The 27,607-nt window shown below is 38.6% G+C and overlaps 3 protein-coding genes across 4 annotated transcripts in view; all 3 read left to right on the top strand.

Annotated features, from left to right (window-relative positions):
- LOC145480994 (uncharacterized) overlaps nucleotides 1-27,607 on the top strand; it is a 249,618-nt gene that overhangs the window by 18,381 nt on the left and 203,630 nt on the right. The gene's annotated exons all lie outside the window — the stretch shown is intronic.
- On the top strand, nucleotides 6,801-14,216 carry LOC145480987 (BTB and MATH domain-containing protein 36-like). 2 transcript variants are annotated; one of them, XM_081459343.1, is made up of 5 exons: nucleotides 6,801-6,862; nucleotides 8,518-8,643; nucleotides 9,101-9,358; nucleotides 10,348-10,751; nucleotides 12,305-14,216. In XM_081459343.1, the coding sequence occupies exons 2-5, from the start codon at nucleotides 8,610-8,612 to the stop codon at nucleotides 12,308-12,310; spliced, it is 702 nt and encodes a 233-aa protein (XP_081315469.1). In that variant the 5' UTR covers nucleotides 6,801-6,862; nucleotides 8,518-8,609; the 3' UTR covers nucleotides 12,311-14,216. The 2 variants fall into 2 exon arrangements, with proteins under 2 accessions (XP_081315469.1, XP_081315468.1); XM_081459342.1 differs by lacking the exon at nucleotides 12,305-14,216 and having other exon boundaries at nucleotides 10,348-11,288.
- On the top strand, nucleotides 20,411-25,923 carry LOC145480535 (BTB and MATH domain-containing protein 36-like). Its single transcript, XM_081458774.1, has 4 exons — nucleotides 20,411-20,509; nucleotides 23,213-23,488; nucleotides 25,123-25,182; nucleotides 25,553-25,923. The coding sequence occupies exons 1-4, from the start codon at nucleotides 20,473-20,475 to the stop codon at nucleotides 25,921-25,923; spliced, it is 744 nt and encodes a 247-aa protein (XP_081314900.1). The 5' UTR covers nucleotides 20,411-20,472.

The following is a 27,607-nucleotide window of genomic DNA, read 5'->3' as shown; positions in this document are numbered from 1 at the left end:
GAGACGGAAATTTCTCAATGGGAAGTACCGGATTTTTTCTGTAAATTGACTTTTGACATGAATAAAACTTTTAAAAATTGAAGGAAAATATACACATAGACAGTACGCTATCAGTCTTAAGAGAAACGATCTTAAAATATTTTAAAATTACCATATGCTAATGAGGCAAAATTTTGACCCAATATGGTTTAAGCTCTCATAAGCGACCGCCTCCCGTAAGCGACCACCTAAGCCGCTTGACATTTTGGCTGGTCGCTTACGGAAGGTTCCACTGTATATCGGAATTGGCCTATTACGCAGGCTATTTACTGTCAACACTCATGTCCACGGCAACCTACGTTGGACCCTAAGAATAACTTGTGCATCTTAACACATGACGACTCAATAGGAATTAGATGGGACTAGCGCGCGCGCTATGTTGTAAAGAGAAATATTTCACCGTGGCCTGAACCGTCGCCATTCAGTTGAGATTTTCAGTAGTTCAGCGTTAATTCCAGTTTGAAGTGGAGGAGGTGGCGGCTGGCGGCCGCCGGCTTGCGGGCCTTGTCTCTCCCTCTTCTCTTACCGGTCTCCGGACAAAAGTAGTTTCGTTAAAAGACGCTTCAGAGGGCCCAGGAGGGCGAAAAAACACCACACATGGTTCGATTAACGTTTCATGTAACTTTCCTGGAATATTCAGACCGAGATGTAATTAGATATGCAATTTCAGAGCTTTATTGTGTGGCTTACACGAAGTGTGTAGCCACATTATGCCATGATCGGATACTTATTTGTCTACCAGAGTCAGCGCCTGTCACGTGGTCTTGTGTCGTACGGCGCACTAGTCTGAGTCAGCCATTTCGGTTGTAAGCGTGATCAGGGGCATCCAACGGAATATTTCGGTAAAATATCTGTTCGGATGGAAGGTTGCCTAAAAATTTCGAAATTTTTTTCTAAGTGATGCTCTAGGCTTTTCAATTTTTTTCGTAAAACGATAAAGTTTCCCTAGAATTTTCGGAATTGATGTGCTTACTTTTATCATGTCCCATAATTTTTGGACGGTTTTCTTTGTTCTCTAAACTTTTCGTCTAGGGTAATTATTCCAAAAGCTGCTAAAAGTTTCGGTGAGCATTAGAGGTCATCAGGAACGTACATGAACTTAGTGAAGGATAATGGCACTAGCTAACGGCACTGACGAGATCGTAATTATAATGCTCTTTAGCTCTTTATAGTTACAAACAGCGGGGGTCTAGACACAGTTCTTATGCATTTACAAAACAGTTGAGCACAGGATAGAGACCCGCCTTTTAATTCAAAAACTTATCTCTCTTTTTGTCACAATGGACCACTTCACGCTCTAAGGGGCACTATGCATGGGTAATCAGGGCAAGATTGTAAAGGAACAAAGCGGCAAAAGATACGTTTTCCTTCATATTTCCGTTCTGAATTCCATTTTTGAGAGGAAACTTTTACTGTAAATAGAGAAACCCCTTTTCTATGTTTAATAGCGTTTTTGAGGCGATTGAGCTAGGCATTAGCCTACTTATCCGAGTATGGGAGAAGTTATTTTTACGGCTTGAGCAAAAAGACTTGATCAAATTATTTGGTCATTTTCATTGATAACATTGGCATTGTCTGGGACCATACAAAGAGTTTTAATATTTAGCTATTATTAACCGAGCAAGAGGTCGGTATGGGAGAATCTTGACCGAGGTTGTGAGTACAGACCGAACGCAGTGAGGTCTGTACACACGACTGAGGTCAAGATTCTCCCATACGGACCGACTAAGCTCGGTTAATAAGATGTTTATTATATGGCAAACAAGAAAAATTTAATTCGTTTAATGTAACTGGTTTGTACTGGCTAATATTTTGTTGGCGATCACCTGAACTTAAAATCTGCCATAGTTTGCTCGTCCTCTTTACCCCTTTTTTTTCTCATCAAGCTTTTTGGCACTTCCGTAAATTATGGAGAAAAAAATAGAAGAAAATAGTCAATATTTTTGTATTTTAGTTTGCAACTTTTTCACCGCAAAACGTAACCGGTCTAGATGCCGGTCTAGATGGGAAAATCTAGACCGCGGTCAATATCTGATTTAGCCAATCAAATTCGTGAATTCGGTAGTTCCCAGTCCTTGTGAGAGACAGCCATATAAGCACATTAATTAATAACCAGTGCACTACAACACAAGCTCTGCTGTGACCTGTATATTATATATTAAATTATAATATTGTTTTTGCCGGTCCCATTTGTAATAATAATACAAATAATAATTATAGTAATAATAATTAAAGTAATAATAATAATTGTAATAATAATAATAATAATAATAATAATAGTAACAACAACAATATTTAAACAGGGTGCATTCATCACATCAGTGGTGCAGCTGTCTTAAAAGCAATATTACGCCATAAAAAAAAGCCTAAATAAAAACAAGAGTGAGCTCCTGATTTCTCAAACCCTCAATAACTCAAACCAAAAGTTGTTTTCCCAATACATGTAACTCCCCTGTACAGCTTTCGTTAAAGGAACTCCATAACAGTTGAAAATTAGGACTGACGAGCCATTATCGTTTTCTAATATACAGTTGGCAGTTATTATTCTCGTTATTATTGTCTACAAAATTATTGTTATTATTGTTATTGTTTTTATTTTTATTATTATAATTTAGTATTAATTAATACATGTCATACTTGTATATACATTTTGTAATTAGGCTGGTAATTTAGTATCAACTGCAACAGAGTTTCACTGAATTGAATCAATAAATTATACCTCATGGTATTAATTACATGTCGTGGTATGGCGTATATTTTTTACACCAAGGCCAGTATAATATGCAGTCAGCCACACCTACATGTACACATTTGGACAACTATGTGTCTTTATAGGAACATACCTTTTTATGGCAACCAGATGGACAACATAACAATTTGCAATAAGCACAAAACAACACATTACGACACCACCTGTTTTCTGGGAAGCAGCATTTCAAACTCAAAGTAACAGTAATTTACTACTTCATTTCATTGAGGCCAGGAACTTTCTGGGAACTTACTGGTCTGCTATTTCTGTCCTCACCACTGATATCATTATCATGAAAAGTGATATGAGAACGTACTAATCACTCGGTAGTAGTAAGTTCTAATCATTTGTGCAATTAAAAAGCTGCTCAGTGTGACAGTTTTTCCTCACCAAGTGAACTTCAAAGTAACGGTATACATCTTAATCATGAAAAGTGATATGGGAACTTACTGGTCACTAATGAAAAAGGTGCTTTTGTGTTCATCATGTGAACCTTTCTTATTTTAAGTCGTTCACGCGCGGGCTTGTGTGATTGACATCTTGTGGTCATCAAATAATGGCGGACACGTTGACCAAATTTGGTGCAAACAAGACTTTTCGTAATTTTCAGCAGAGCCGAACTGATTTATTCAGCCTAGTTCGGATGGGTCCTGTTGAAGTGAATATTCCTGACTACTGAGTACGAAACTTCGATTCGCGTTATGATCACTTTCTCTGCCATCATTAAAACTTCGTGGGTCTCCATTTCCGGTAACAACTAAGGCATGCAAAATAAATTGTTTACCCAATCCAAATGTGTCAAAAAAAAAAAAAAAGCGCATTAACAAATGGAAAGACAACTTTTGAAAAAACGAAATCAAGTTTAACATGATTACCTTCAGCTCTTTTCTGACATGTGACAAAGCTTACCCTGATGTATTTTCCCTTCGAAATCGCAAAGTACAGTTGTTATTAGTTGTTATTAGATCCGTAAGAAATATAATTTCCACAAAGGAATAAATAAGCCCAAACAAAGATATAACACACATGAAAAGAATCCTGGCTGGCCGTTGTTTGATCAGAATTGTTTCTTGAATTGGCACCGTGCCTTTAGATCAGTCGAAGTAGAGTGGGACAGTAGAGTGTTGGTCAACACCGGGTAACCCGAAAACACTGACCCCTTGTCCGCTGACTACCCTACGGACCGGTCCATGGACTACCCCTACGAACCCCCTCTACGGACCACCCTAAAATAGTGTAAAAATAATAAATAAAGATTTCACTTATGGGTTGTCTAATAGATTCAGACTCGTGTCGGTGAAATGTCCGTGTAAAAGGGCAAGACTAAACAATCAGATAAACGAAAGTTTGAACGAAACTTTTAAGCTGACCTCCTCTCGCTTTCCTGGAAAACCCAGTACACTGTCCAGCTGTGGCGGTGATTAAACACATCGGAACGACGACTGACTCAAAGGAAACTCAATTTGACCCGACATTGAATCGGGAGGGGGGGGTGGGCGGTACTCCAAGAAAAATTGGGTGGGGCTGTGCGGCTCGCTTCCCAAAACCCCTCCCGTAAACTTCCAAAAATAACAATCCCCGAAAGTAGCCATCCCCCAAAGGTAACGTGAAAAATTTGAGGCTGTTATTAAATCCCGAAAGTAGCGAGCCCAACCCAGGGACCCCTTCCTAAGTAGCGAGCCCAACCCACGTCCCTTCCTTTCCGGTTTTCCATTCCGTCAAAAAGAGATCATTCGTACCAACTTTAAATAACGTTTCTTGCTTCCCGAAAGTGACGAGGGTCGTTACTTTCGGAAGTTTACGCTACCCTATTTACCCAATGGTAAGTTTATATGTATAATTTTATTATTATAAACAATTATTGGATGAGGTTTTTGTGATATCCGGAATAATCAAGGTCGAGGTAAGTGTTATTCGGCTTCGGCTGATAACACTAACCGAGACCTTGATTATTTCGGATATCACAAAAACGGAATCTCATAATTGCTTTATTATACATTGTTTTAACGAAAATAACGACAAACGCATTATGGCACTGAACACAGTTTATTTTGTTTATTTTTGTTGCTTCATGTTCTTACGTGAACTTGATATTACTCTTGGAAATCGTGCATTGCGCGCGCAACCTACGGATTATTCACTAATCTGCCAGCAGATTAGTGAATAATCTGTAGGTTGCGCTGTTTCCCAAAATTAACTATAGGCTTTTAGCCAATGAGAAGACAGATGGTGACTACGATGTATAATAAAAACGATTATTGCACTCACGCTTGTTGGATATGAAATGATTATAGTCAACTCAATGCTACATGCCTCGTTGGCTATCCATCGTCTCATATCCAACCCGCACTCATGGAATAACCGTTAATTATTTGCGGGCTTCAAAAAAAGAGCCAAGCTTTCTTGGGAATCCACTCAATTTAGAGCTATTGTGGTTATGCTTTGATATGGTGTGAGCTTGTACTTTGTGGTGTAAATGAAGCTAAAATATTATTGATTAAAGATTGACTGATTGATTGAATGATTGACTGTTTGATTGATTGATTGATTGATTGATTGATTGATTGGTTGATTGGTTGATTGATTGAGTGAGTGAGTGAGTGAGTGAGTGAGTGAGTGAGTGAGTGATTGAAAGGTACCTACACTCCAGTAACAAATATCTCATCTCATTAGCTAGGCAAATGGCAAATGTTCCCCAATTAACCGATTGCCTACATTTTAAAGGGCTTGCTTTGCAGCAGGAAATAATACAATGAATGTCGAGGAAAAGGTTGTTGTTATTCATCGTGGTGGATGCAATAATAAAGGCAACAAGGCATTCGCACCGTCTTTAAGTCCGACACGACACTTCGGTCACACTTAGTGCGACCAAAGGACACCGTCAACCCGGCTAAACAAGATGGTGTTGTCTACAGGATTCCCTGTGAGTGCGGCAAAGTCTACATCCAGGAAACAGGGAGATCTATGCAGGAGAGGATCAAAGAACACGACAGGGATATACGACTCGCCCGTACCCAGACCTCCGCCGTTTCTGAACACACCCATGAGACCGGCCACTATCCTATCTGGAATGAGGTCAAGTTTATTGATCGAGATCCTCACTGGTACACACGTAGGGTCAAGGAAGCTATTCACATAAGACTTCACCCTAACAACATCAACAGGGATAGTGGAATTGAAATTCCTGAAGCATGGATACCCACGATCAAGAAACACAACAACAGGAGAACGGTACAACAGCGGACCACTGAGGGAACAGCTACTCGCCGGAACAATGGAACAATAAGAGGATCGAAATGCACCAATCACAGCCGACCTTTGTGATATAAATGATACCGTGCAATCAGTCGACCTTATCGCCTGAAGAAGACTAGCAGTAAGCAGTCGAAACGTCGCGATCTACATCTCAAGTGACTACATCGTGAGACAAACGATAATACACTTTATTATTAATACAATGAATGTATTTTATACAATGAATCAGTTAATCTTTGCTGATTTTGCTTACTTTCACAAATAGTGTGCTAAACCCTTAAGAAAAATTCATATGTCTTTTTTTTTCAAGTTTGGATTGGGATATGTTAATCAAGGCCTATTAATCTTTTTAGTTATAAACTGAAGCAATAAGTTTCAATTACTCGCAAATTAGCAAATACATTTACAATACAGCAGCATCTCATTTACCATACCATAACTACTAATACGATAAAACTAAATAATTTGAAGCCCCACACGAGCACACTTCGTGATTCTCTGTAATAGCACCCTGTTCTCTAAAATACCTCATATTTTCACCTTCTACTGTCGATCACTGACCTTTCGAGTTGAAAATCTTAGTAGTGTCTTTCATTTTTTTCATGATAATTCAGTTTTATCCAAATTACAAGTATAACTTGTAAGCCACACATGTACGCACTGCGGACCTATTTTTCATAACCTTAATAGCTTTTGTTCGTTTCATGTCAAGGGTGGTGATAGCCGCTGACAAGCAATACTTGCAGATTCGAACTCTTCTCGTTGGAAAGCTTTCTTCTTCCACCTCGATCGTCCCCTTAAGAAGTAGCTTTACTTCAGGTAAGCGTATCAGGTCTTAAGTTTGTAAGTAACTGCCTCAGGACACTCAAAACGTTAAGGCGTGCTTGTTGGACAGTTGTATACGTTGCCCGACGAAGTTCAGCTTTGGATCGACAGCGAACCGTGTACTGTCTGCGTTATGCAAGCTTCTTCCGCCGGGCTTATTTGGTTCGCTCGCACCGAGTGTTATTCGTACGCGGAAGAAGGTCGTTTGATTGCACGTAGAACGATTCCGTACTGATAATGACCGAAAGTCGGTCCGAATTGAGAACTGTACTGTATTCATTTCTCGTTCCTTAAACATAAGGAACGAAGAAGTTAAAAATTATAAACATAATAACTGATGCGTTGTTTATCCAACGACCACCAGTCCGGATTATCCCAATACATTAGGCCACCATACTTCGCATAATACAAAAACGTGAATATCACTAAAACGAAAAAAGATATTCCAAAAAGGAAAACGCCTGCCCATTCTTCTTTACTTTGAAAAGCCTTTCAAATAAGCAGCAATTATTTTTTACTTCATAGGCACTTTAAAGTCAGCAATTACATGTAAGCATTCGTAATTTACATGTGGAAATCGGGTAAAAATTATATATATGATATCTTTTACCACAGCATCAAATAGATACAAGAAATATTTCAAATAAATACCAAAATGGAGAAATTTCAGATTTACAAAGAATATATTAACAGATTCTTGACTATCCATGCATCTGACAACACATCTAAAATTTTGGGAACATTTTTCTAGCTTAATATATTTTGTATAACAGAACAAGAATTTCTCACTCGTAAGCTTTATTGAAAATTCTGTTTAATGATTTCATTTCCTAGATTTAGCCAAAACGTGTAACAGTTTGGACATTTGAAATTTATCTTAATTGCTATGTAATGCTGGCATAGAAGAACGCGCGCGTCCTGTCGATTTCGGCCCGATAATCCCTAGATAAGAGGAAAGTCTCACTTCACGTATCGATCGTTTCTGTGCTTAAAAGAATGCAGAGTAAAGATGCTTACAGATTCTATGGTCTCTTCCCAAAGGATGGTAACAGCAGCTCGTCAAACTTGGCCCGCAGTTCTCATCGTTGTGCTTCCTGCGGTCCGAGGATAACCGTTATCTGAGCAGACTTGTCTGTGACATAGAACGCGAACACAAACTTTCCTTTTATTTCATAATTGTGACAGTATTTATCTCAATTCGAGATAAATATATACCTCCTGAAGGCCTGCATTCAAGGCATTGGAAGGCATTCGGGACTCTCTTTGTCCGCCATCTTGAATTTCTTGGTTTGTTGTGAAACACAACACTCCAACCAAAACACGCCTTTACACTGGTTGAAACGCTAGTTTCGTGACATCACAGATGTCCTAATTTATTGGGATCTATTCCGGACTGACCACAGGAGTAAGCATTTGTGTCACCCGGACGAAAGGATATGCCGAGGATTCGGGCGAATCGTCTTCCAGACAAAACGAAAGCACGCAAGAACTTGGTCCGTTTTTCTTGTCTTTAATATTTCGAATTTCTTAGACATTTCGGGGATTTCAGTTGGCCTCTGTACATATTCCCGTATCAATCAATATATCTCCTGATAAACAATAAGATCAGTTATTAAAAACTGATTCCATACAAATGTACCATTTTGCAGAAAAGTTTATTCACTTTTCAAAGTGTGGACTGCAGAAGGGGCTTGGTGAGGATCGTTACTGTGTTACTGAAGGTCAAACAAGCGCCAGCAGGATGGCCGAATTCAACCAGACTGGAGAACCTGACGGTGAATTGCAGTTGTGTATTATTCTGTCAGACGCATTCATTGGCTGCAAGAATAGGGGACATTATCATCTATATTTTGCTCCATCATTATACGATGTTACACCGCCGGAGAAGGCATGATGCTGGAAACGTCTTTGCTCTGAACAGTTTACGAGTTTGTAAAACTGTTTAGTTCTGTGGATTTCATGTTGAAGGAGATATTCTGATTAGTAGCAGAAGCACTTACGAGCCCATCCAACCTTTGTATCAGTTCACCTTTTAACCCTCGTAGCTCAACAAATTAACGGTACTGTAACAGATCGGGCTCAAATTTCTTGGGACAGATGATTATGTCATTTATTTTCAATATTTAGACTACGAGTAATCCCCTTTTGCTTAATCCGTCGAGCGCGTGCGAAAGGAGGGACTACCAACAAAGCCAGAGAGCACTGTTAATTGCTTTTTTATTTATCATGCAGATGTGCAGGCCGATTTCACAGAGGACAATCCCTTTTCCCAGCCCTGGGAAGACAGCGACTTAGCTCTTGTTGTGGAAGGGCAAAGGTTTCATGTTCATCGTCTGATATTGACTTTAAACTCGCCTGTATTCAAAGCTATGCTGACATCTAGTTTTAAAGAAGCAACGAGTGGTGAGATTACACTACCCGAGAAGAACGCAAATGAAGTGTTAGGTTTTGTTAAGCAGTTGTACGTACACAAGAGAGAGGAGATCACAAGTAAGTTCAACAGACTTGCACATCTTAAGATACCTTGCAACTCGCATTCTCCCCAAACCACATTAATTGTGGGGTGCGGCGGACTGCACGTCACAGGACTGCCCAAGAGACACAGATTGTACATATGGGTTATTGATCAAGCGTGAGGTCAAGATGGCTGAATATTGGCCAAGTTCATTTTTTTTTTTTTTTTTTTTTTGCATGTTTTTACAGGCTTCATTTGTTAATAACCTCATTTTGCACAAAACTCAGTGGACAAATTATCTAGTGTCACGTGACAAACGTTAAACGTTACGGTTTTTTTAGTTTATTGAATCTGACACTATTGGCCTTTGATTACCCGAAGTCATGTTCAGAAATTTGTCTTTAATACCTTCCAAAGTAGAAATGTTGGCGTGAAGTCAGTTGGCACAAAAGTAGACTTTTTGAGAAAAAGTAAGTTTCTTAGACGGTGGATTAAGCATTTAACAAGCCAAAAACTGCGTCGGAGATCTCAAGGGGGGTGTAATGGAGTTTATTTTGTACAAAGTTACCGCGGTTAGTTGTAGGAAATATCCCTCTTCATAAGGGGAATGAATGAGACTGTGATGGTAATTCAGGCAAAGCTTTCACAAGTAATTATACCAATCGAGTTGTGCATGTCTTAACAGCTTTACTATAAAGTATCGTTCATATATGTTAAAACTGATCTATATTTTTGGTCATGTTCTTACTGTGAACAGTCGTTGGTATGCCCGTTGCTGCGTAAGAAAACTTATACCACTGTGTACTTTCCTTAAATTTCACACTCACCTAGAGGCAAATTTGGGCAGATCGTTTCAAAATTGTTTTGCGAAGTGTTCAAGGGTCTTAAATCTTGTATTTTCAAAAAATGGAATTTTTTTTGAAGAAGCCATATTTTTTTGGTACCTACCACCTTAACGGCAATTAATATTTTGAGTCTGGCATTCTTTTGATGGGGATAAAGTCCGCTGTGAATTATTTTTCAGTGAATAATGTGGAGCACTTGCTGAAACTCGCTGATGAGTACCAAGTAAAAGGAGTCCTTGACCTGTGTGCCAGTTGTCTCAAGAATGAACCTAAAACAGAGTCCAATGCTATGAAGATTCTTCTTCTCGCTCAGCAATACGGTCTCTCAAGTATAAGCGAAGATTGCTGTAATTTACTGGCGGGAATAAAGTTGGACAGACTTGAAAAGTATGAACAACTTCCATTGCTTAACAACGAGAACCTCCGAGGCATTCTCCTTCCAAGAATGAGACATTTGGAAGAATTTATCAGGGACCTCAGTCCTCAAGTTGCAGGAATTGTGGCTTGCACCACATGGCTGTGGAACGAAGCCAAGAAGCCTATGGCTTGGTGCCCGACCCACTTTTCGAATGGGCAAACAAAAGTAAGCCTAAGAAATTGCTTGCGAACGTGCTCTGCCTGCAAACACGTTATTCATTGCTTGGCTTTTGACACCGTTGAAAGATCTAGAGATTATTATCGGAGTTCTGAGAGCTGCACTCTTTCCCGCTCTTACACTACTCGCGACGGCGATCACTTTGACAGTAACCTTTCGAATGTTTTGGAAAAGTTGTTTGATTTAGCTGATTAGACCCGCTAGCTGGAAGAGCTTCCTCAAGTATTGCATGAATTTACCCTGGTCCTTGGTACGTCCCAAAGGTTTTGTTACTGACGTGCCATGAGAAAACCTGTGGAACCAGAGTAACATGAATTGAAAATCGGCGAAAAGAAATTTGAATTCAAAATATCTTATTGTTTTGTTCATTATATATTCACGAGTTTATTGAAAGATGACTAAACTGACTGGATTCTGTTCCCATTGGTTAATAAGAACAATCGTTTACGAAGTAGACGTTAAAAACGGAATTGCTGATGGGCCAATGCTGGGTTAAATAAAAAATTCTTAATGTTTTTTACATTATATATTTACGAGCTCATTGAAAGATAACTTAACTGATTGAACTCTGTTCCTAGAGCTTAATAAGAACAATCGTGTACCAAAGTAGACTTTAAGAACGGCATAGCTGTTGGGTTTTGTATTTAGAAATTCTTCCGATTAAAACAAAATTAAATAATAACGTCAAATCAAGAAGAATCGGCATCGGGCCATATTGCCCACGCTGCTGGAGCTTATCCCGATTTCTGTAGCATCAAGCAAGTAGAAGTATTCCTACTCGCTCCGTGTTGACATTCTAGTACACCGCAGGGCTTTGTACGCCCGGTTCTCATTTATACACTTGGGTCAGTAGAGAGAAGCATTGTTCTACTTACGTAAGCTTCAAAAGGGTCGAAAACTTAAAAACTTAATTACTAAAGAAATGGAAAATCATGATGACCTGTTACCAGTCAAACAGAGGACGGTTAGCCAATGAAAAACATATTGTAAATTACCATTTTATTTTACTGTATATTACACTATATCCAGTATCTAAGAGAAATAAGCCGACCCCCAAGCATTTTCGGGGTGGAGAGAAATAAGAAGTTCAAATGATCCGCCCCCGGGTTCATCATCATAAAAAACGCTGCTCAACGTTTGAAAATAACGCTGCTCAAAATTTGATAAACTATAACTGATAATGAAAAAGATGTTATTCACCAGCATTATTTTGTACGTTGTTTTGTTCACCGGCATGTATGTCCGTTTATCCTAACTTCCATCATTGGCCACAACATTTTGTGATAATGGTGAGAATTTCTAAAAGATTTTCATGAATCTGATCATCTCAGGTAGCTTAAGAATCACTTTGTTATATGGAATTAACTTCGGTTGATTTGATCATGATTTGTGTCAACACGTGATGAAAACATCAATATTTGCGTTCTCCGCTAAATGTGAGACCAAAACCACGAAAGTGCCATATGGTCCGGGGTAGTCTCGCAGGTAGGAAAATTCTTAGTCCCAGGGCAATAATAAAATTTCAAATGCTTCACCCCCAGGATTAAGATTTGAGCTAATGCCCAGCTATTGCTCCCGGAGGTATGGGCACTGCTAATTACGCTTCACGAGTGTGTGTGGCCTAGGACCGAAGAAGACAGAGAGTTTCGTGGAAAGGCGGAAGTGGATTACGAAGAAGAAGATAGTTAGCTCAACGACCACACTGCAAATGGCCTCAAACAGCAGCGAATCGGCTATGTATATGGCAGCTAATATCTCACCAAGTTCACCTGGTAAGCCTTTGCATTATTAATTTGATATGTTAAGTTCTTCGACATCGCATATAGACATACAGGCTTCATATTCTTCTGTAAAACTGGTGCAAGTAATGCCATGTCTGTGGTAGGTTGATAGCGAACGCCGATCGATTAGTCAACTTCAGGGGCGGGGGAGAACACTCTGCGACGCCTGGCACTTTTTGTGTATCTGAATCATCCAACAAAAAATGACGTCACATCCGGTAAAAAAAAGCGCTGAGCGGCAAAATCAAATTTGAACATGGCATAATCGTTCTCTCAGTAAGGAAAATGGTAATATTTTGCAATCGGCCGGATATTTTTAACGTTTTATTTGGCCACGATAAACAAAATTTTGTCTTCTTCCTCGTCATATCAGTTTGTTTGAAGGACAGGGTAATTATTTATTCAAAAACACGCTGTTTTGAAGGCGTGTTTTTTACGAAATGTCGCCATTTCCTCCTCGCTGAATTCCACAGGAGTCATCGTTTGTGTGGAAATAATGAATTCTAGGTAAGTTGCACTCAATTCAAATACCCCATTCTCTTAGGTAGGCATCACACTAAGAAAAATGCACAATGACAGGTTTCTAGACATGGGGGAACCTTATTAACAGAAGCGCCTTTTTTAAAATTTACTGTTGCCAAACACTCGAGAGTACTTGAGTGCTGTTAATCGTATCACTGCAAGAACAGACCCACACACATAACGCGCTTTGCAGAACTTTCTTGCCGATCGACACTAACACAAACTCGTGTGTTTGCTCATGACTCAAACTGATGCCATAAAACATGTTACGATTGGTTAAGACCCTTAAACAAGATATGTTTTCCCTAAGCAATCCCTTAATTGATAAACGCTTCGTTACAGGCAGGCCGTGAACCCCTTAAAACAAAGCAAGAGGATTAGTTTTAACGGCGATTAAGTAATTTGGACATGTCGTGGTTTTTTCTCATTTATAATCAAATTTATTTTTCCGTTTCAACAGTGTTAGACGTCAGCAGCGCTAAGTTCCAATACCCCCCCCCCCCCCACTGAGGTCAAGCATGCACCTTTAATTTCTTCAAACCCTCTCATTTGCCCTGTTTGCAGACCAAGTTCCTCATCTATTAATCCCTGTCATATTGGCAACCCATTTTGAAAGGTTACTAAAAAATTGTGCATTATATTTCAGTGTGCTTTCTCTTTGTAATCTTACATCAAGATATTTCAATCCCTAAGGAAATGAGAGAACACTAGCAATACTGACAATTTTCAGTAATTCATCACTTTCAATATGCCATCTAAACAAATTGTTCATAAACAGCAGTGAAATTTCATGCCCCTACACCTAGCCATAAAAGGAAGTCTGGGAACAGGCAATAGCAACAGTGACAGTGCCAGGCTGGTGAATTTTACAAGCTAATGAACTCATGTCTAACAATGATGAGTGATGAAGAAGCATGGTGAAGTGAAACTGAAGAATCAGACTGTGAGTGACAGTGATAGAGTCAGTGTCGTGAGAGTGATGCTAGTGTCTGTGAACTTGGACCAGATCAGCAAAGAAAAGGTTTTGTACTAGAAATTAACGGAGAGCAACAAGTTTGTGCTAAAAAACTGAAGAAGCTGGCTCAGACCAGTCTTAAAGCCAGCATCTACTTACAGTACTTGTCAAGAGTTCCTGACTTGTGTAGGTGGGAAGGCTCTCTGTAATGACCTATATGGGGAGGCTCAGCTCACGATGAGTACCTTTTTCAGGCGTCAGGTATAAAATTAATGATAGGGATTTCACAAGTTGAGGTGTACGAAAGGGTAGGAAAATCTGTCATTTAGGGATTCCATTCTTGTGTTTCTAAAATGTTGTTGAAAAGCTCTCATTTACTCTCCTCAGCCTGAATGAAGAGATTCTGTAATATTATTTATTAACTTCTTTCCAAGGGAATAGAAAAGGGATGCAGTATTCTTAAATAGGTTTGTTAAAGGGGTACATTTACCCTTTTGCAATGTAAGGTCGACAAAAGAGGTGCCATTTCTATCAAAATGGTACAAATGTATACAAAAGGGTAAGGGGTAATGGACCTTGAGATAAGGCCTTTCCATTTAAAAACTTTGTAGAATACCCCTTCCCCCCCCTCCCAGCTTGTGAAACAAAGATGTTCAAATTATTGTTTTGTGAAAAAAGGCAATTATTAAAAAACAAAACGGTGCCAAGAGATTAAGTGATTGTCAATGCAAGTTTCCATTTGTATTTTGAATTAAAATGGGTATAACATGATCCTAGAGTATACTATGCAGCTTCACAGAGAGGCCCAAACTGATGATGAAAACATATGTTTTAACACTTAAAATTCTATTTTTGCCTCTTCCCTTGTACCTTGTGACCTTTCTAGGGAAATTCTGAAAAGGTCCCCACCCCCACCCCCAAAAATTCAAATTTTATATACAAATCACTTTTTTATCTTGAAAATGGTCTCAGAGACAACAAAACATTTTTATGGCTAGCTAAACTACTTATTAGGAAAATAAAAATGTTCAAGGAAAAACTGAACAGGAAGAAACAACAACAAATTAACTTTTTTTTTTCAGAAGAGCTACTACTTGTATTTTTTTTTAACTTACATGTAGGTCAACATAATTTGTTTTCACAATTTACCACAAAAGAAAACACCACAGAAAGGAGAACTATAGTTGTGGCATCTGAGCTACATTTTTAAATGGAAACATTTCCCATAAAAATTTCCAAATTATATTCTTACCAGTACAACAACATACCAGCTATATTTTGCAGAGAAGTATACTTAATTAATAAAATTGATGTAGTGAAATTTTCTATTTAATTTTTGTACACCTGATCTTACAGAGTGCAACCTTTGGTTTAACTGGTTCACTTTACTGTTAAGGAATAATTAAATAAATCACACCAGAGTGGCTTTGTATCTTTATTATAATTCTCATTATCAGTAGAGAAATCACACTGGTACACTGGTCCACTGATCAATACTCTTACGTGTATGTTAAACATGGGAAAGCAGGTTGCATCATCTAAATCATAACATTGTATGCCTGTGTGGGGTGTATATGCCAGGAGGTAACCACCTAAGAAAAGACAAACATAAATTATGTCATTGTTTCAATGACTCACCCTAAGTGGGTATTATGCTCATTACCACCTTAATAAACAAGATATATTAAAGTATAATTTTTACCTCCGCTTTAAACTTTTCAAACCTACAGTTTGTTTTCACTTTCAGAGAGGTTCTTAAATTCACAAGCACACCACCCACCCCCCTCAGCCCTGATTCCTACTCTCCCATAGCCAGGATCCCATTTCAACCCTCCAATAAATCAGTAATTTTTTTTCTAATTTTGGTCTGACTTAGATTCATCTCCACTCAGCCATGAAAGCAATGGTGGTAGATTTCTAGATATTTGTTGGTCTAGTTCACTATTGTTCTCAGATTCCCACCTCCCTTTTGACAGAATTAAATTCCGTTAAAAAATAAACTACAGTAGTTTAATCAAATTAATGCAGAGGCAAACATTGAACCAGAAACTTACTATAATTTTGGTATGAACGATACCAAAGTATAACTTACATAATTAATATCACATCTTTTCTATTGTAATTTAAGACAGTGCAACTACTAATAGATTGACCCCAAAAACCTAAAAACATGACTTTAGAAACACAGATAAGTGAGAATATTACCAGTTTTGCTTTTGCCACCAAGCACTCTGCTTTTAAAAAAAATACATGGAAGATAATGACAAAGCAATAACAAAACCAGCCAACCAACCTCTGGAAATTCAATAAACACACCAAATTCCCCTCCAAAATTCTCTTCAACACCTTACAGTACATGTTAATGTCAGCAGCATAAATTCAACTCAATGATTTGGCATGCTACTATCATCAAATGTTTATCCCTTGATTCAGAATTTTTAGGAGTATCAAATAGAATTCCGCTATAGATTACAAATACTGTTTACCTTAACAAATATTTGCATTAATTCTGGAGATATTTAAGTTTAAAATGTGTAAAATATATGCAAATGAGAGGACTGATGATGTCATACACCAAACCCAATATTACATCAAGTGCAGACCATATATACAGCAGAGATCATTGAAACTTGGTAACCTTATAGTTCTACAAGCAACACACTAATATGGCTACAAAAAAATGTTCCCTATTGGCAACTCAATCTTTTCCAGTCCCCTCTAACCCAATTTCAATAATCCAGTGATTTTCAGCTTGAAAAACATTAATCAAGGACATGAGGTGGCCAGAAAAGCCTAGAACATCAGGGAAGGTCTGAAATGCAGTCTGTTGCCATGGTAACAAAACTGTTACGCTCATATTATGTAGCACATCTGCAAATTGCATCGTAATAGCACTGTCCCCACTGGAGCCCATGGTTCAGTAGTTTACTTGGAGAATAAATTTCATAACTTTCCTGGGGGACTGGATGATCTAACCGGTATGTGGGAGACTCCCAGAATATTTGCAAGAATGTATGACTATCTCTTCACAGGTATTCATTAATAAATAAATAAATATATAAATAAATAAATAAATAAATAGACACTAACACTACTAACATGACTGAGTTTGGAAAATATATATTTTTTTAGTCTATGATATTTTGAAAAATTCCCCTCTCCCATCTAACACGCTGATCTTCTTTAATTTGGTACTTGAAATTGATAACAAGGATGCTACACCTTGGCAACTCGTTGGCCAGGATATGTTGCACAGTCTTCACATCAGATAATGGGTCTGTACATATTATTTATGTATCTATTAAACAGAGATCTCCCCATCCCATCCCTATGAAAATTCCAATTTTTATTAATAGTTTTCTTTAAAAAGTTTGGCTTTTGAGACCCTCCCAATCCCTGGAATTTCCAGTAATCTCCTTGGGGTGGGTATGGACATTTTCTAGAACCACACAATAAAACAAATAAACAAACTTTAAGATAAAATGTTGAAGTATAAGTCAGTGGGACATATATACATTGATCAACTTATAAAGACATGATTGATCATTGCAACGTACTATACACAACTTAAGCAAAGGTGAAATTATAGTCTGAAAAAAAAATTAGGTGTGAACTGGATTCTAACCCATGACCTCTGTGATACCGGTGCGATAACTTAATTAATTAAAGTTCTATGCTACAACATACCAAACTGCTAATTTATTATGAAGTGACACAGCTAAAGGAGAGTTGTCAAGAAATCAACTTTTTTGTGAATTCTAAGATCAATATGAGTCTTCTAAATTTAAGATTATTATACCTAACAAAAGACATATAGTAGGGCACTGCACTGTGTGCTCTCTCTACACACTCTTCCAGGCAGGATAGTAATGCATATACATGTACTTTTTTTTTTGTTTGGAATATACTGTTACTGCATGGTCATACAAGAGGTACTAGTTGCTGCTGAGTAGTCTTAAAATAAGTGAACTAAGTGTGACAAAATATAATGTATATTAAATCTGCACCAGTTCAGTACAATTTAATACCAAATTTTAATCAGCCGCAAAAAAAAAAATTGTTAGTACCTGATATTACATGTACTTTGTGAAGGCTTCTGGAGGGGTTATACTTTTATAAAGTACCTGGCAGCAAGTACTATTTTGATTTACTAAAGCAAGACTGTAGTAACTGCTAAGAAAATGTGTTTTGTACATCCCAGAAAAATTGGGTGGGGGTCAGTGCAGACCTCTTCACAAAAGTTAAACTCTTAACCTATTTATGACCAAAATCTGTGATTTTCCCTACCCCATTTATGACTGTTGCGACTGCTACAGTTGCCCTAAACATAAGTTTTGAAGGACTTTTGTCGATGGTCTTATCAATAATGATGAAAATTGAGGTAGCTTATTCTAAAAAAACATAACAAATTAAAGACTAGAGGGCAAAAGCCTTACCCTGGAGTATTTATGACCAAAACGACTGAATAACCATACCCTTTGGGGCTGCACAGCTGTATATAGCACACAGAGGAGAGTTCCCCCCCCCCCCCTACCGCTGGAGCAGGAATCAAAATATTATTGCCTTGATGACATAATAATCAAGAGTTACATATATGCATGGGACTTCACTAACAAAATGATGCCTGTTGCTTGCTGTAAATTGTATATAAATTACTCCTACAATGTGCCAGAATTCTGTTAATCTGGTCACCAACAGGTCACAAAAATCTGACTGTATAATTAATAAATAAGAAAATGACCGACTGAGCTTTTGTTTGAGCCAGAATAGAGTGGCCATAATAACTAGGTGGCTGTGTTAACAGGGGTGGCCGTATGGTGAGGTACATTCCACAGTAGTGATAAAGATGACACTCTCAAACATCAGTACCCATAAAGATTTTGGACAGTATATTTTGCATAATCAGTTGGAAGAGGAAGAGGGAAAATGGAAATAAAATAGAATAGCTCTTGTGTACCAGAGACAACCCTTTCCCCGAGTTACCCTGGCGGAGCTATCTTTTCACTTATTTCTTTGCAAAATTCAACCAACCGTTTACACAAGGATGATGAACCAGACTTGGGGGTGAGACAATTCAGGTGGGCAAGTTGACTCACCTTGGCAGCTAAAGTAACCAACAACTTTTCTTTGAGTATACATAAACACTTTGGCTCGCCTAACTGGAACAACTCTCAGCATGGCGAGTGTCACGTAATGCCTAGATTTAAGATTTAAAGCAGCAATTTGTATCAAAGAAGAGAAAATTAACTCAGCAAAACCCACTCTGATCAAATGAGTGAGGGAAACTTAAACAAAGAGGGATAGTTGCACATTTGATTATTCAATAGGAGTTACGAATAATCATGCAGGGTCAACTTTTACTCGGCCTACATGGGCTACATTTTCTCATACAAACACTTGATAAAGTTGCCTCAGGGGGAGGGTTACCCCGGGTACCCGAGACCACACAAGTGGGACCTGTGTTACCTCAAAGAACACCCCCACGATTTTCAAAGGGGAAGGTCCATGAACAGGACCTTAACTTAGGGCAGCTTCAATGGCAGATTCCCTCTGATGGCTTGGATTTGAATAATTGATTTAATTACTTTTAAAGAGGACTAGAACTCAAAAATCTTGCTCGAATTTCGACCCAGCGAGGCATAAGTTTCCATGCCGTGAATCAAGTTTTTACTGGGCGTTTTAAAAGCACTCACCAAAGAGAAAGAGACTGATGACCCCAAACTACCGATACATATGTACTGTATCTTACTGAAAACAACAATCTTCAACGAGAGATGTAGGAATGTGGGATACTGACCTTCAGCATGCGATCCAGCTTGTCTCTTCTACCAATACACGTGAGCCAAGAGTAACAAAAGTTCTGGTGACAGCGACTTTCGGAGCTAAACGGCTTCTGTTAATTATGTTCCCGTAGTACACAGTGCAAACTTTGGCCAGCAATACTTCATCCAGGTTGTTGTTAACATTATAGGCTATTACACTTATTGTTATCACTAAATCACGAACAACAAGAACCAAAAGTCGGAACAACACCAGTTTTACAAATGTGTAAAATTCGCCCGACGATGACGGAAGGCTCTCCGTTATTTTGCTTCAAAACAATAATAAACTTTTCTCTTTTCCCGAAATGTTTGCTTCAAAAGTCGAAGTAATGTGTCTGCAACATCCTTCCATACTCAATATAAAATGAAACGAAACTGATGGTTTACAAATAGAGGGAAACCGCGAGTAATCGAAACGCCATTTTCTCGCTTTGTGAAACGAGCCGCGAAGCGCAGTTTAAACCGGATGTGACGTCCTTTTTGTTGGATGATGCCTATACGAAAATTTCAGGAGTCTTCTGCCCCGCCCCTGTGCGGGACCCAACTTCCAGTGTCACGCGTGTCATGGTATACACCTCTATCCTTGTGTAATCCTTGTGCAGAACGCGCTTTGCGACTACTGTGTAAAGATGGCATGTAACATCGAGAAGACAAACGTTGCAACTGGTGAGTAAACACTGGAATTACTGGAAAATTTGAAGTACAACTTCAAGTTGTGATCGCTTGTGAAATGTAAAACGTTCTTTGTCATTTTAATCCGTAAAATCATTGAATCTAATAAGGCCCAATCGTGCTCCAGCGCAGCTTCTGCCATGCCGAACTAAATTCAGGAATTTATATTTATATTTAAAGTTCGACAAAAGCAGGGTAGAAGTAGGCGTCTGAATCAAACTTTTAAATTAAGTTCGGCAAGCAATAAAGTTCAGCAAGCTCTGCCGTTCTATACGACGCTGGTACGGCAGCGATTCAACCGTCGTGCTTTTTCGGCGCCAAAAAAAATTCATAAATTATTAATGTATTTTGGCGCGATTGAGTTCCCGCGGGGAGAACTTTACGAAAAGAATTGAAGCTTTAGTAAATCCTGAATACTGTGGCACGACGTCTGAAACAGAGTCGTGTTTCCCCCGTGCTGTAGCCGAACCTAATTAAACTTTGAGTTCGGCACGGCAGAGGCGCGATGTCTAAACTTGGCCATTAGGTGAGGCCAAATCGCCATTAAATGTGCGTTTTGTTCTTCCTGCATGAATGGAGTGTCCACATGCAGTGAAATTAACGTGAAAGAGATTTCAAGGTATTTTTTCCCGCAATATATACATCTAACTACGATCAGTTCCTGTATAAAGTACAGTTTATCGCACTTAGCTCTTCATGTAAAAATGCACTCAAAATCCCCCCCCAAGAGACTTCATCCAATGTGATGGACATTTGTAAACTCACATACCTGCCAACTCTCCCGTTTTTCCCGAGAGTCTCCAAGTTTTTCATCAAATCTCCTGGTTTCCCAGTTAGAGTACCAAATCTCCTGGGAAATACCTGGACCGTGGCTTTTTCAACATTTTTTCATTAATTTCATTATTTTTGAGATTTCAGAAAGGAAAATAAAACAAGAAGTGGATTTAGTGCTCTTATTTGAGCTGTTCTTTATTGGAAAACATAGAACAGAGCAATCAAATTGATATATATTTAACGAGTATCATAATTGGTCAGAAGTCAACCAATCAAATTGCATAATACATGGTACAGTGTAGAAAGTTGGCGTGGTTTTTGCAAGCTGTTTACATCAGTCGAAGGGAAGAAGGCAGCATGTCTTTCGGTTCACTGCAAAAAGAATTCTCAGGTGCCCTTTCTAGACATCTCCAGAATTTTGTACTCTTGGGGTTGGCAGGTATAATGACATTTTATGGAAAGTGAAACCTAGTGGTTCCACTCTCTTTTCAACTTTGTTATCACATTTTCGGGAACTCATCACAGACAATGTTGGAAGATTCCCTTGAAGATTCATGTGCGCACAAAATTCCCTCGTGGTTTCACTGCTGTTTCATTTTGTCATGTTCGTGGCCAGCTCCATACCACTGGCAAAGCACTCTGGTGCAAAATACCCCCCAACAACGCAAGCTGCAGTGCTGAGTAAAGCTTTTATCTAACACTCTCAGATTTGGCTCAACAAAGCTACAATGTATGTATCCCGCAAGAATGCTTATACCCCAAAAAATTCATGCACACCACCACTGCCAAGAAAAAAGTCATGCACATTCAGTGAGCTGACAATCAGTATGTTGCACAGAGAAAAAATATAATGCAAACACATTTATTGAGAAGAACTTTCCAAGTGCATGGTTAAAGGTTAAAAAAAATTTGTGCCGTTACCAAGTCACCCAACACCCCCTCAAAGGTCAAAGGGTTCACCTCTTAGAGTAGACACAAGTGTCATTTTTCCTCACGTCATGACCACAAATGTTTCAGTGTGTCCCCCATGTACATGTAACACGTCGCCATAACTGTTTCATTTAAATTCTCACATTTCTATAAGCCTTTCCTCTTACCACCAGTTTGCACTGACCTTAAAAAGCCCCTGAAAATTTGGCAGACACTATAAAAGTCCTTGAAAGTGAAGAAAATAGTTCTTTCCTTAAAATGCTTTGAAGTTTGAGTTTCAGTGAGAAGTCATTTAATGTTTGAGACTACAAGATAAGTACACAAGACCTTTCTTTAGAAAGCTGACCAAAGAATTTCAAAAAATATTAGTAATAATGAGATCCACCCTCATCTGTAAACATATGCTATCAATGTGGGATCATACTACTTGTCAGCTAAAATCCTCTTAAGTTGGGAGGGGCAGCCAAGGGCATGGACAATGTAGGTCGAGAAAAAACACCTCAGTCTCAAAATGTCAATTTGATGATACTAGATTTCATTGATTATTATTTGACATACTTGACAGTGTAAGGTGTCCTTAATTCAGTACTGATGTGAAAGTCCTTGAAGAGTGCCAAAATTCTCCTTGAAATTAGTCCGTAAACAGTCCAGACAAAAACTTAGACCTTAAGGTCTCTTCCCTTTGTGGTGCAAACTATTAGGCCCCTTTTACGGTAGCATGATCTGGTTACTTAATGGTTGGGTCTTTGCAGAAATCTAGTCTATGTGCAACTCTCTTCACTTCTTGGGTTGCCACATTCTTTATTCTATTCAGTTCTTTCTAATCATCTTCCATATTACTGGTATTTAGAGGCAAACACAGTTCTAGGTCCTTAAAATTGTCAATGCTTGATGGATTAACATCTTATTTAGATTGAAAGGTCATGCCTCAGTTGGAGAGAGAGGAGGCATGCAGATAGTCCATTTAGTCCTAACTAGATTTTGTCTTTAAAGGCGGAGACCAAGCAGGAAAGAAGAGAAAGCACTGCTTTTCTGAACCCTGGGAAGATAGTGACGTAATTCTTGTGGTGGAGAATGAGAAGTTTCATGTTCACCGTCTGATACTGAGTATGAACTCTCCAGTTTTCAAGGCTATGTTCAAATCACAGTTTAAAGAAGCGACAGCCAATGAGATTTCACTGCCTGAGAAAAATGCCAGTAGAGTTCTGGACTTCCTGAAGATAATTTACGGTTCCCAATACATCCAAGAGCAAGCAGTGAAAGTTAACAGTTAGGTGACACATTTCAGTTGAAAGTAATTATATCATGGTCAAGCTCCTGCATGTCGCAGGTGCGTGAGCCAAGCCCCATTGTTTAGAAAATTTGGTAACCCATCAAGCTAAATAATTTGGGTTGTGCGGTGATTTTCCCTCTGTCCGTACATGTGTCCATATGCCCCTTCATGTAAATCAATAAGCACTTAATGACTGGCCCTGAAGGGAAATAATGAGTTTTGTTCCCAGAGAACCTCAATGTTCCCCAAGGCAAAGCTGTGAGGGGTCATCTGCAACTGAGTGTTGATTGATACCATATATGAACATCTTGATCAGTAGTCAATCAACATCCTGATTGATACTCAGTCGACACTCGATCAATACGTGATCCACTGTCAATTGATATTCGGCTGAGTGTCAAGCAACTCATATTTATGTATTAATTGAAAATCAGTCAACTGTCAACTGAGATCTCGATGGAGTGTTGATTAGGGGAGCAATGATTCATATTCCTTGCAATTCGATTCAATTTCGATTATTTCCTTTCGATTTCGATTTCAATTTGATTATGCAAAATATTAATGTTTTTTAATTCTTACAACATGATACACAATGTAAACAACATACAACCCTAAACCGTCAATTTTAGGATACAATGAGTGTGTCGCACGAGGTTTGCCCTATTTGGAAATTCTCAAGGGGTGGTAGAAGGGCAACATTTTTACCACGCAACACAAAATGGCGCACAAACTACAAACGCCTTTACTCGTCAATCAAAAACACATTTTAAAGAGTTCTGGATTTTGATATCACAATGTAATAACTCACTGAGGGCACTCTGGGAATGGTATGCAAAAATTCGAACCAAAATCAATAAGTGGAATCAAAGAATTGGGAATCCAAACAATCATAATCGCTATTAATAGAGAATTCAATTAATCGTTACACCACTAGTATTGATTGAGTATCAACTGAGTTGTCAATCGAGTGTCAATCGAGTGTTGATCGATGATATCGCTCAAGGGTATCAATCAGCACTTGACTGCGGATGCGTTTAGTACACATGATCACACAAAATTGCCGTGGTTTCTAGGAGCATGACCTGATCATGTGCTAGTCAGAAGTTAAAGTTGTTGTTTCCCTAGGGTCAGTTAGTGAGTTTTGTTTGCACTCAAAGTGAGTTAGTGAGTTTTGAGCAATGACACATGACACTTTCTCCAATCGGAAAACATATTTGAGGTGGGAGGTATAACAATGTGAAATGTAACACTGTGCAACAACCACATTCCTACGGCTTTTCCCTTAGATATTGGGTGGGGCGGGTTTACAGCATACATCTTTAATATTGGGTTTCCATGTTATGTTCAATTGACAACTCTCAAAACAAGGTATCCGCTGACCAGTATCACGTGACCATATTGCGGGCTCATGTATAGAGCTCACCTATGCTTTTTTGGAGTTCACCACTGCCCACAACAGGTACAAGTTTTCGACTGGATCACAGGCTGGAGCCATGATGATGTTAATGACAGTGATAATAATAAAATGATAAGTATGCACATGTAGAAGATGCTCAGTAACACCGTTGAGAGGTGTTTACCTCTGAAAATTGAAATTGTGGTTTAAAAAATTTAATGTTTTTGCCACCAGTTGATATGAAACAGTTTGACAGCTACAAAGTCCACTACGAAAGTCACAAGTTTGACCCAAGTTAGGATCCAGCTGGATCCCTTAGGGAAGAAGTTGGGGATGAGTCAGTAAAACAGGCCATCTAGCTTCAGCCGACCAGAAACATGTCTGTATCAGGAGCCCATCACTCTCAGTATATATCATAATCACTAAAATTTGATTTTTGTCCCTTCATCTAAGAAGCATCCCTGCTTGTTTGAATCACAGTAAGGCATCTCTCTCTTTATTATCAATTACATCTTACGGACTTCTACTGTAGGTATTGCTTAGCTAGACTGTGAATGCATGTCTATTTCCAGGCAGCCGGAAATATGTCACTCTGCATTCGCCGGCTAGATATTGCTTCAAAGCTCAAAATTAAATCAAAGATATATACTTTTTAATGTTTTAGAGGAAAATGTGGAAGATCTTCTACAGTTAAGTGACGAGTATCAGGTAACACAGCTCATCTTTGACCCTTGTGTGAAGTTCCTCGAGGACCAACCTAAAACAAGAGAAAACGTTATGAAGATTCTGGCGATTGCAAACTTGTACAACCTGGAGAAAGTATATCAAAGCTGCATCGACCTGCTCAAGAATATGAAACTTGAGTCCCTTTCAGAAACTGTTCATTTGCAAGATCTCAACAACGAAAAGATGCAATATTACCTGACACAAAGGATTGAACGGTTAGAGACAGTTCTTGATGGGGTGTTCCCCCAGGTTTTTGGGTTAGTGTTTAGTTTGATGAGTCTCTTGCATGACTCTGGAGCAATGGTGTAATGGTGCAGTAAACATGTCTCTAAGGGTAAATTTAGAATGTACAGATCGTTGGAAATTAGAGAATGTATAGGCTGTCAAGGAATGTTAAAGTTGATTGTTGATGCAACCTGTTTTGTGAAGCATGGAAAAAAAGTCCCCTACCATGGACCCATGGTTCATTTTGATAACAATCTGTTCTCTGTTATGCATGATCTCTTTAAGGGGATTAAGAAAAACTGAGGACTATCCTTTATAACAAGGAAGAAGTATTAGACAGACTGAGTTCTTAGTGAGCTGCATGCAGTCACACACTCTAATTGGTTTTGCATATTTCCATAAACGACCACTCTAACTCTTAATTTTATCAGCTATGTGGGCTTAGGCCTATTCATAAGTACATGTAACTTAGTCACCATTCAGTCTTTTTTTTCTACCATGCTCGTGATCAATCTCCTCTGAGGTCATGCTATGGGTGAAATTGTCCCTGGTGGCAGGGGAAACTCCCATATGAAAAGAACGGTGATGCTCGTGATTAATTTTGAAAAGAATCCCTGCGAGGTACCAAGATCCTGTCTTGTGGGCGTGGCTTGAAGTGTTTTTCAACCCTAAGAGGTACCAATTCTAAAACAACACATTATCTCCTGTCATCTTTTTTCGGCTCAGTACCCGAAAAGGTGCCTCAAAAGCTCCGCTGTGGTCCTTTTGAGGCTGAACACCCTAAGAGGTACCAAAAGCACTTTTTTTTATCCCTAAAAGCTACAACAAGTACCCCTGTCGTTTTTATATGGAAGTTCCCCGTGGGGAAAGTGCCCCCATAAAACTCTGCAGAATTTTGAATCTTTGGTAGTTTTTGAAAAGTGTAGCTATGCTATTAGTGAGGCAACAGGAATCACTACGCTGGTGTTGAGAGACCGTTAGGTCATACTGTTAGATGCGCCCTTTCGAGCTGCTATTTGTAAGGTTGTTACTGTGCATTCCGTTCTGGTCTTTGATGTTGAAGTTACAGATCTAGAAATAGAGAAAAATAAAACTTGTTATATGAAACCAGGAAAAAATCAAGCGAGTTCTCTTTGCCATTTTACACTGTGAAGACTCTGACATTGAAAAGATTAAAGTCTGTTTATTAACTTTAGCCGTCTCTCATACTTTTAGTTATTTTTTGTAGATCGTAGTCTAAATAATATGTATGTATTTAACAAATTGACGTCAGTTTTTTATGCCTTTGTCCTCTTACTGGTGATAAATTGGGTCATAACATTGTCAAAGTGGCTGTGGAACCACGAGCCGCAGGCGAGTGGTTCCGCAGTAAACTTTGACAATGTTTGACGAAATTTATCATCAATAAGAGGACAGACGCATAAAAAACTAACGTCAATTTGTTTTTTACAATAACAAGACCCCAAAATGGTCAAATTCCGGTAATAAATGAGGGGGAAAGATGCCGTAAACTTGCCGTAGACAAAGATAAGTGAATTTTATTCAAAATGACGCGAACATTGTCAATAGCTTTTCTCGCATTTTGATTGGCTACTTAAAAAAGTCCATGAAATCTCATTGGTTAAAAAGTTGACAGTTTGACAGCTGAAAGTTGAACTTGAAAGCTTGCATAAATTAAAATTTTATCTCTCTGTATTCTTATTGATTATAAAAATGAGCCAATCAGCGCGTGATAAATTAGACAGGTATTGTAAAAAAATATTTTCTA

This window comes from Orbicella franksi, chromosome 3, assembly GCF_964199315.1.
Source record: "Orbicella franksi chromosome 3, jaOrbFran1.1, whole genome shotgun sequence".
NCBI lineage: Eukaryota > Metazoa > Cnidaria > Anthozoa > Scleractinia > Merulinidae > Orbicella > Orbicella franksi.
The sequence above is the reverse complement of the archived record's forward strand: the minus strand, read 5'-3'. Positions and strand labels throughout refer to the sequence as shown.

Bases quoted from the DNA above. Each gene is read 5' to 3' on its own strand.
- LOC145480987 (XM_081459342.1), top strand. From the start codon at position 8,610: ATGGCCGAATTCAACCAGACTGGAGAACCTGACG. The intron at 8,644-9,100 runs GTGAATTGCAGT...TTTATCATGCAG, and splicing joins CCAGACTGGAGAACCTGACG to ATGTGCAGGCCGATTTCACA. The intron at 9,359-10,347 runs GTAAGTTCAACA...ATTATTTTTCAG, and splicing joins CAAGAGAGAGGAGATCACAA to TGAATAATGTGGAGCACTTG.
- LOC145480535 (XM_081458774.1), top strand. From the start codon at position 20,473: ATGGCATGTAACATCGAGAAGACAAACGTTGCAACTG. The intron at 23,489-25,122 runs GTTAGGTGACAC...TTTTGCCACCAG, and splicing joins GCAAGCAGTGAAAGTTAACA to TTGATATGAAACAGTTTGAC. The intron at 25,183-25,552 runs GTTAGGATCCAG...TTAATGTTTTAG, and splicing joins AAGTCACAAGTTTGACCCAA to AGGAAAATGTGGAAGATCTT.